General features: G+C 38.0%; 1 protein-coding gene across 2 annotated transcripts; it reads left to right on the top strand.

The window, feature by feature from the left end:
* Positions 1–3,025: 3,025 nt before the first annotated feature.
* Positions 3,026–7,653, top strand: LOC110939696 (adenylyl-sulfate kinase 3). Of its 2 annotated transcripts, XM_035975164.1 has the most exons (8): positions 3,026–3,431; positions 3,521–3,664; positions 4,106–4,255; positions 4,330–4,448; positions 4,516–4,600; positions 4,958–5,004; positions 5,137–6,537; positions 6,928–7,653. In XM_035975164.1, the coding sequence occupies exons 7-8, from the start codon at positions 5,830–5,832 to the stop codon at positions 7,126–7,128; spliced, it is 909 nt and encodes a 302-aa protein (XP_035831057.1). In that variant the 5' UTR covers positions 3,026–3,431; positions 3,521–3,664; positions 4,106–4,255; positions 4,330–4,448; positions 4,516–4,600; positions 4,958–5,004; positions 5,137–5,829; the 3' UTR covers positions 7,129–7,653. The 2 variants fall into 2 exon arrangements, with proteins under 2 accessions (XP_035831057.1, XP_022036957.1); XM_022181265.2 differs by lacking the exon at positions 6,928–7,653 and having other exon boundaries at positions 3,104–3,431; positions 5,137–5,511.
* The last annotated feature ends 1,583 nt before the right edge of the window (positions 7,654–9,236 follow it).

The following is a 9,236-nucleotide window of genomic DNA, read 5'->3' as shown; positions in this document are numbered from 1 at the left end:
GTTATAATTAGAATCACTAGTTGAAAGAATGATCAACAGTGATATAACCAGAGTCACTAGTTGAAAGAATGATCAACAGTGATATGATCCCGTCATAGGAATCGCCTAATGACAGATAAATTGAATAATAGTAAAGTATAGTTATTTGATTAATTCACTATTGGATGAAAGTAAGCCAATGAGTGATATTATTGCTGTTATATTGGAACTGCCATCATGTGACAAAATACTGATTGAGTGGGGTAAATAAAAATAAATATAAAAACCTTAATACTGTAAGGTATAACAATATAATTTATAAAAATGGAATGATCTCACTCAGCATTTCCCGCTGACAAAACCTTTTTCAAACATGTTTCAGGTAATTACCATAGATTGGAATAAAGGCTGGATACGGCACTGAAAGGCATCAAGAAATGGCTTATTTTAATCAAATTAAGAAATATTGTTTTATGAAATAAAAATTATCTTTATTAAAGCTACCATTGTAAAATAGAGATTTATCCCATCTACTTAAATCAAATCCGGTGTTTTCTAAACTCTGATATTTTTCCTAACTCACGGTCCTGATGAAAATTCCGCTGCAATGTTTTTCAAAAATAATCACCGGTACCACTGGGCTGTTCGCGGCTCCTGATTCCGTCCAGGGTGGGGTCGGGGGTCGTGACACCCTGCTAAAAGGAGTTTGCCATCTCTTGAAGGATATCCTAGGCCAAACAACATTGAAGAATATATGAGGTTAAAAGCTCAACAAGCAGAGGATATCTCTAAAAGGAATTCACATGGTAAATCTGATAAGGAAATACAAAGATACTATCAGTTCCTGCTAACTTAGGTCAGAACATTGGAGCAGTTTGCAAAAAATCTTTGTCAGCAACTATCAGAAAGAGCAGATGAAACCTTGAGAAAAGATTATCTTGATAACATCATGGCTTACAAAACGTATAAAGGAGAAAGGTACATGTACAAAGAATGGACCATTAGTGAGCTTGAAAGTGAAGCAGCCAGAATTCAAGATATGATCAAAAACAAGGTGAAGCAGACTCCTCCTATCTGGGCAAAGTTTAAGAAAAATGTACCAGAAAGGACTCTGCAGCTTCAGAGGATGAAAGAAGAGCTGATTACAGCTGCTTTTGGGTCAAGGAATCAAGTGTTAAGATGGAAAGAGGATAAAGTGTTTGCATCTTACAAAAGGCTGGAAGAACTAAGGAAGAAAAATCCTAGTATTCCACAAAAGCCTGATTATCCTGAAGCAGTGGTTTCAGCTGAGCCACAAAAGCAACATTTCAGGAGATCCACTGCTCCACCTGCTGCCATCCTTAACCAAAGAAGGAACCAAAAGTAGATGGATAAAATAACAGCAGCAGATAAAGAAGCAGAGGATTACCTTGTGAAAGTAGGGGTTAAACGGATGATTGAAGAAACACCTGAATCTTGAAATAAATTCAATCATTCGGTTCTATGTTAAAATGTGTGTTGAAAGCATTTCTCCTGTTTGATTGTGTGCAAAGTTTATTTCCATTTTAATTCCGCTGCATTACTTGTTCATCTTCTTAATTATTAAACAAAAACACAATCAAAAAGAAACTCAGATCCTAACAACCTCTATTATGGGTTCATTATCTAATCCGGTGATTTGAGGACATTGTTGTTAAATCGAATGAGATGGTTGATGTAATGTGGTCGTATTAATAACAAATACTAATTAATATAACTAAGTTTCCCGAGCCTGGGAAGCAATCCCAGGTAAAAACCTAGTATAACATTAATAAAGGGTAAAGGTCATACCTCCCCATGTTCTAACTTTCCTTAATGTTCATCATCCAATGAATCTTCACTCCTACTATTGTCTATCCGATAAATTGTTGTTGTACTACCTTTGAGCGAAGCATCTTCCTGAACCACAACATAAACAGTTCTAGATCAATAATTAAACTTCAATGGTTAAAACTAAAAAAACGATGAGCATATTTACATAAAATATTGTCTCAAACTCCTCAAGTATACACGTGTCAGAAAACCCCCCCAAACCATGAAACAAAAATATTGTCAAAACTCAAAACAGACCCTTCACAGCAGCACACGTAGGAACTCTGGTGAGATTTTACACGAATCTTCATCAACCGCCTTCTTTTTAACAACTTCCGGCACCAGAACTTCATTCGTGTTATACCCCGACCCGTGGCGTCGTCGACGTGTCGGCCGCGTACTCCAACTCTCGCTCCCATGTCTTCTCTAATCTGTCTCTCCCTCTCTCTCTTCTTTAATCTGTCTCCCCCCCCCCCCCTCGCTTGTAGGGTGTGGTGGTGAAGAGAGGGAAAGCATGTGTAAGATGAAACGTGACATAAACATGAGATGTCACCATAGAACCACCTATGCGGTCCAATGAATATTGCCAGGCGGGCTACCACTATTCATTCAAGTTGTTCTATTAACATATAGTTTTACAATACTTATACACTTATATATATATATATATATATATATATATATATACTTCACAACATACACAATATAAATGATATTATCAAATACATATACTAAAAGAAAATATATCTTTTCACATTATGAACATACTAAAATAAAACCCACTAATAGACAAGTGTTAATGGAAAATAAAAATATAAATTAAAAAATCTGGGTATATGATCGGGTATATAGTTCGGGTATGTGGTTTCGGGTAATCAGGTCGAGTATCACCTAATCTCATATCCGACTCATACCTTTTAAAACTAATCCCGTACCCGACCTAATACCCATCGAGTATCAGGTATACCCGTTCTATTTGTATTGGTTTCGGATGTACCCGTCATACTCACGTAATTTTGCCATCCCTATTAAGTGAGTGGTGTTACCCCACTACCCGGACCACCCGAGTTGCTACGAGGGATAAATACGTAGGCTATTTTTGCCATCCCTATTAGGTGAGTTGGTGTAGTAGTGCCTTTGTGGGGCTGATTGAATCTTTGTAGATCCTAAAAATCTCCCATGACATCAAACTCAATCACAACCGTCCATCCTAACCCAATAACAACACAACACCTGTCATCCAGCACATCACATGTTTCTCCTCTCTTCCTGCAACATTTATAAATTTCAGATTCTCATTACAGATTCTCCAAATCTCTTTAATCCAATTTACATTTCATTTCATTCGTCAACATTTGATTCGATTCGATTTTCAAATCCTCGATTCTTTCGCGCCACAATGACTGCCGCCGGAAACTTTTTCTCACCGATTTTCACATCTCCGCCGATGTTTGACTCCGTTGACCGTCCGCCGACAAAGCTAGGGTTCGCAAAATTTCCGGCGAATTTCTCGCCGGAATGCCGTCGGTTTACGGTTTCGGCGTCGAAGAATTTGGCGCCAATGAAAGCAATCGATGTTGATGTTAAATCGAATGGATGTGAAGCTGTGAATGATTGTGATGGTAAAAAGAACTCAAAGAAACGAATTTGTTGTGATTTTTTTGTTTCTTTTTTTGTGGATTTTGGAAGTGATATTGTTGTATTAATGTAGGTTCGATCGGTTTCGACAACACGAGGAATGGAATCAAATCGACGAATGTTGTTTGGCATAAATGTTCAGTTGAGAAGGTTGATAGGCAGGAGTTGCTTCAACAGAGAGGTTGTGTTATTTGGATTACTGGCCTTAGTGGTTCAGGTTAGGTCAAATTACTAGTTTGTTTTATCGATTCGGTTATCCGCTATAGTTATTATTGTTTGATTTACTGTTTGTATTTAAGTTTGTTAGTTAGTTAGTTGCTGTTATGTCTTTGGTTTGAATATTATGATATTTCTTTTGTTTTTATTATTATTTTTAAGTTGGTTAGCTTTGTTGTTATAATTCTTTTTACTGTGATCTCATAGATTAAATCGCCATTTAGGATTATAATCTTTTGCCTGCAAGAGTGTTGTTCTTCATTATATGAAAGTTATTTTCATCTTGGCTTTTGATCTACATATTCGTATTTATATTGTAAGCTAATTTAAGATGATGTGAGTTTGCATTGTTTTTGATTCACGTTTTATCGGTTCTATCACTGGTTTCGTCTGCTCATAGCATTTTTCTGTGATTTCTTCATGTTGTGTTTTAACGAATTAGGGAAGAGCACTGTCGCTTGTGCATTGACTCGAATCCTCCATGCTCGAGGAAAACTGACATACGTCCTTGACGGTGATAATGTTAGGCATGGTCTTAACTCTGATCTTACTTTCAAAGCAGAAGATCGCGCAGAGAATATAAGAAGAATTGGTAGGTTTCCTCAAATTAGGTTTAATATATTTTGGATAGATTTTTAATAATATTAATTTTCTTTGATATTTCAGGAGAGGTGGCTAAGCTGTTTGCTGATGCTGGACTTATATGCATAGCTAGCGCGATATCTCCCTACAGAAAAGATCGCGATGCTTGTCGATCTATACTTCCAGATGGAGACTTCATTGAGGTTATTTTAGTAATTTTCTTGATTCGTAATACCCATTACCATGACTCACAAGGCTTGTGATTTGCAGGTGTTTATGGACATCCCTCTATGCGTATGCGAGAGTCGGGATCCAAAAGGCTTATACAAGCTCGCACGCGCTGGAAAAATTAAAGGTAAATTCAACCCGCTTTAACTATTATGCATATTATGAGAAAGTTTAAAATACAAAAGGCTCTTAATGTGCGACAGTACGGTACGTGACCACTAATATAACGTGCGTAGTTATGCAAATAACGTGCGTAGTTAGGGTTAACCCAACCTATGCGTAATTATGCGAATAACGTGCGTAATTAGGGTTTAACCCTAATTACTAATGTGCCGCCACGTTCAATTGAAGACCTAGATTAGATCAGATGTGCGGTTGAGATGCTCGCGTATGCATCGCACGATAAGGTGGTCTTGTACGTTAACCCCTGTACATATTATATTGTGTGGTTACTTACTTCAAATTTATGGTTTAAACTTTACAGGCTTTACTGGGATCGATGACCCGTATGAACCACCACTAAATTCTGAGGTATTGTTAGTGTTCTGGACTAATAATCAAGTACTTAAACTAGCCCTTGATCAAACAAAAAGCGAAACAACGTGTGGACTGACCATTATGTATGGTTTAATCATTAATGAAGATGAAACTTCGTTTGTGCAGATCGTGTTGCAACAAGACGGAGAGGTCTGTCCTCCACCCGAGGCGATGGCCGAGAAAGTGATTTCTTATCTGGAAGCCAAAGGGTATCTTCAGGCGTAGTGTGCGGCCAGTAATGGCCGGAATATATTACCCTATGTTCCTACAAGGTGCTGCAATAGGGAATTCTTGGAAATAACTTGTTTCCTGGTTAGAATTCTAGTTATAATGTAAATAATGTCAGTTAACCTGTATGTGATTTTTTTTTTTTTTTTATTTTGTATTTAGTTGTGTGTATGAAGATATGCTTGGATAAAAATGGTCTAAATTTGATCAAGGATTTGATGTAGTATATGCTCAAATGCTAGTTATGAAAATGAAGGTATTTTCTTTTTGAAATTTGTCAATGATTAGGGGACTCGGGGCGGGCACGTTATAGGGAAGTTCCACGCGTTTTCAACATGTTGCACACCGCCGCCGCCCCTTTATTAACGCGTGATATAATAAACGCGTGCTGCAGATAACGCGTTGAACAATTGAATTTCGAACGTTTTTTTTTGACCGTTGTAATTTTTTTTTGACCGTTTAATTGTTTAATTGATTAAACTTTTTATATAAATCCCAAACAAACTCAAAAACCTCTCAACAATTCTCACACTCACTACAAAAAATTCAAAAAACTCTCAAGTATTTTCACACTCATTTTTTACAAGAAATATGGAAGGTGGCGGTTCAAGCAAGAGAGGTGGTGGATCGAAAAAAAGAGGTGGCGGTTCGGGTACGAAGAAAATAAGGCCCAAGGTTCGAGCGAATCTTGGTGAGCCCGATCGATTTAGGTTGCAAGACGAACCCGACCAAGTCCCACTCTTTCAAACCCAACAATTCCCACCCTTTCAAACCCAACAATATCCACCCTTTCAATCGCAAACGTACCATAACCAACCGTTCGTTCCACCGTTTCAACCTCACCAATTTCAATCGCAAACGTATCAAACCCAACCCCACGCACTCGACCCACTACTAGAAGACAACACCCTCCTTCATCATTTTGCAAAAGCATGGCATGAACCACGTGAACCACAACAAAGTGTTGACGAGGACGAGGAAGAGGAAGAGGAAGAAGAAGCGGAGGAAAACGAAGAGGAAGAGGAAGAAGAACAAAATGTTGAGGTTCAAGAAATCGTTCCAATCGGCCGACAACCTTGGACGAGCGAGGAGGAGGTCTCGTTGACGAAGGCGTATTTGCACATCTCGGAGAGTAGGAAACACGGGAACGAGCAACGAAAGGAAGCGTTTTGGAGACGGGTTATAGCTCATTTTATGAAACTTCCCGGTGCAAGGGTCCGAAACATGGACAAAATGACGTCGAAGTGGTCGGATTTGAACCGAAAAATGAGCCGGTTCAATGCTTGTTTCATTCAAAAGGTATGTTTTTTTTATTAAAAAACAGTTTATTAAAAAAAAGAGTTTTTTTTTATAAAAAAACAGTTTATAAAAACTGTTTATAAAAAACAGTTAAAAAAAACAGTTTTTTTTTTTTATAAAAAACAGTTTATTAATAAAAACAGTTTTTTTTTATAAAAAACAGTTTATAAAAACAGTTTTTAAAAAAAAACAGTTTATTTTATAAAAAACAGTTTATTAAACAGTTTATAAAAAAACAGTTTTTTTTTATAAAAAACAGTTTATTAAACAGTTTATTAAAAACAGTTAAAAAAAACAGTTTTTTTTTAAAAAAACAGTTTATTAAAAACAGTTAAAAAAAACAGTTTTTTTTTATAAAAAACAGTTTATAAACATTTTATTTTTTTGTAGAGCCGAAACCCACAAAGTGGAGCGAGCGAGGCGACGATCATGCAACAAGCCACCGAAATGTATTGCACAACGTACCATAAGAGAACTTTTCCACACGTTGCGGCATGGCAAGTTGCGAGACATCACCCGAAGTGGGTCCCCGTTGAGTTGGTTGACACGCATGGTCCTACGGCTCCAAAAAATCAAGGCGGTTCGAAATGAACAAAGACATCCGATTCGGGGAACTACACGACTTCCGCGTCGGATAACTTGCCCCAAATGAACTTAAACGACGAGCCTCTAGACGAACCCCTTGACGAGCCCGTTGAGGAAGATACACCCACAAGGCCACGACGCAGACGAGGTGGTGATTCGTCAAGCAAAGGGAAGGAGGCGGTGGCGGAGTCGATCTTTAGAATCGAAGAGGAGAAAATGACCCAATACAAGATGGCCGAACAAAGAAAAGAAACAATGATGACCCTAAAAGTTGAACGGGAGCAGGCGTACAAGGAACACTTGAAAACGATCGAAAGACAAAATGATTTAAAAATCTTGTGTGAAAAACACGCCCATCTCGACGAACCGTTCAAGTCAATTGTCATCGAACAAAAGCGCGCGATTTGCGCAAAGTGGGGTTGGGAGATGCCATCGGTTTAGTTGTTTTTTTTTAAATCGGTTTAGTTGTTTTATTTTATTTGGTTATGTAATTTTTTTTAAAGTTTAATGAAATTTATAATTTAGTGTTTTATTTTTATTTTCTAATTTTAAAATGAAAATTAAAAAAAATGGGAGTGATAGAATCCATCACTAGTGATTCCACCCCTAGTCCATTTCTATCACTAGTGATAGAAATATGGTTGATGACATGTCATGCTTTGATTGGAGAGTGGGAGTGATAGAATCCATCACTAGTGATTCCACCCCTAGTCCCCTTATAGCTTCAAATTTGGGTTACAAAACAGTGTATTTTTCGTGTTTTTATTTTTGAGTGTAACATCTTACTTTTTCAGATTGATTCAAAAGAGAAAAATGCCCGGATAGTCCTTGTGGTTTCGCCTTTTTTCACCTATAGTCCCTAACTTTCTAAAACTACTTGAATAGTCCCCAAGTTTTCAATTTTTGTTCCCGGATAGTCCCTGGGTCTAACTTCAGTTACTTTTCTCTGTTAAAATGATGTGAAATGACAAAAATACCCTTTCTTTAAAAGGCCAAACCATAGGGACTATCCAGGCATCTTCTTTATTTTTATTTATAAAACCCCACCACCACACTTCATCTTCAACCTCCACCCACCACCACCACCACCACCACCACCACCACCATCATCTCCACCTTCAACCCAACCCACCCATATCTCTCTCTCTATTTGAACCGTAAGATAACAAAGCTAGTATTGTTCACAATCAGTTGATTTAACCTTCAATTTCATTTCAAGTTTACACCTCAAATGGATATGAGAAACACAGATGGAAAACGAAGAAAATAGATTAAAGAAAATTATCCTTAGCCTTTTTTATGTCAAAAGCAGGAACATCAATCGAATCAATCTAGGAGTAGGCCAAGTGTCGTTCACACTTTTCCATTTTCAAAACCTGCAACAATATTACTGAGAGAGAGAGAGAGTTGCGGACAGAGGAGGGCTGACCTTCCCCCTCAATGGCGGCGGCAGCGGCGGTCTAAGAGAGGCTCGGGACGGCGACGGTAGTAGTGCTTCAAAACTCCGGCAGTCACAATCACTCCGGTAACATCTTTAACCCACCTTCTTCTCTCACTCTTTAATATGACTGAAGGGCTAAGGATAACCGCGACTCGAGTTCCTTCTGTCCATCATCATCACTGATGAAAACAACATCAATAGATCGAAACGATGGTGGTTGTGGCGGGGGTGGTGATGATGGCGGCGGCGGAATTAGGGTTTAAAATTGATGAGAAATGACGAGGGTGAAGTGGGTGTAATGTGTGAATTTTTTGAGGGTTTTGTTTGGTTATGAATCGGAGCTTTGTTATTATGGAAGCCATTGATGTTGAAGAATTGAAGTTTCAGGAAGAAGATTTTGGGGATTTAGAGATTATGGTTTGAATTTGGGGATGGGTGGTTGATGGTGGAGGCGGGTATGGGTTTAGGAGGCGGAGGTGTGGTGGTGGAAGGGGATGGCGGTGGTGGGGAATGGTGATGGCGGCAGTCAAGGTGACGGTGGTGGTGGTTTTTAGTGAAAGAGAGAAGAAAGAGTGTGTATATTTTTTTATATTTTATTTTTTATATATGGTTCAGTAAGTGTGAGGCCCACTTATATTCATAAATGTTCTTTTAATGTTTTATTTTTTTAATG

This window comes from Helianthus annuus, chromosome 7, assembly GCF_002127325.2.
Source record: "Helianthus annuus cultivar XRQ/B chromosome 7, HanXRQr2.0-SUNRISE, whole genome shotgun sequence".
In the NCBI taxonomy this organism is placed as follows: Eukaryota; Viridiplantae; Streptophyta; class Magnoliopsida; order Asterales; family Asteraceae; genus Helianthus; species Helianthus annuus.
The sequence above is the reverse complement of the archived record's forward strand: the minus strand, read 5'-3'. Positions and strand labels throughout refer to the sequence as shown.

Bases quoted from the DNA above. Each gene is read 5' to 3' on its own strand.
- LOC110939696 (XM_035975164.1), top strand. From the start codon at position 5,830: ATGGAAGGTGGCGGTTCAAGCAAGAGAGGTGGTGGATCGAAAAAAAGA. The intron at 6,538-6,927 runs GTATGTTTTTTT...ATTTTTTTGTAG, and splicing joins ATGCTTGTTTCATTCAAAAG to AGCCGAAACCCACAAAGTGG.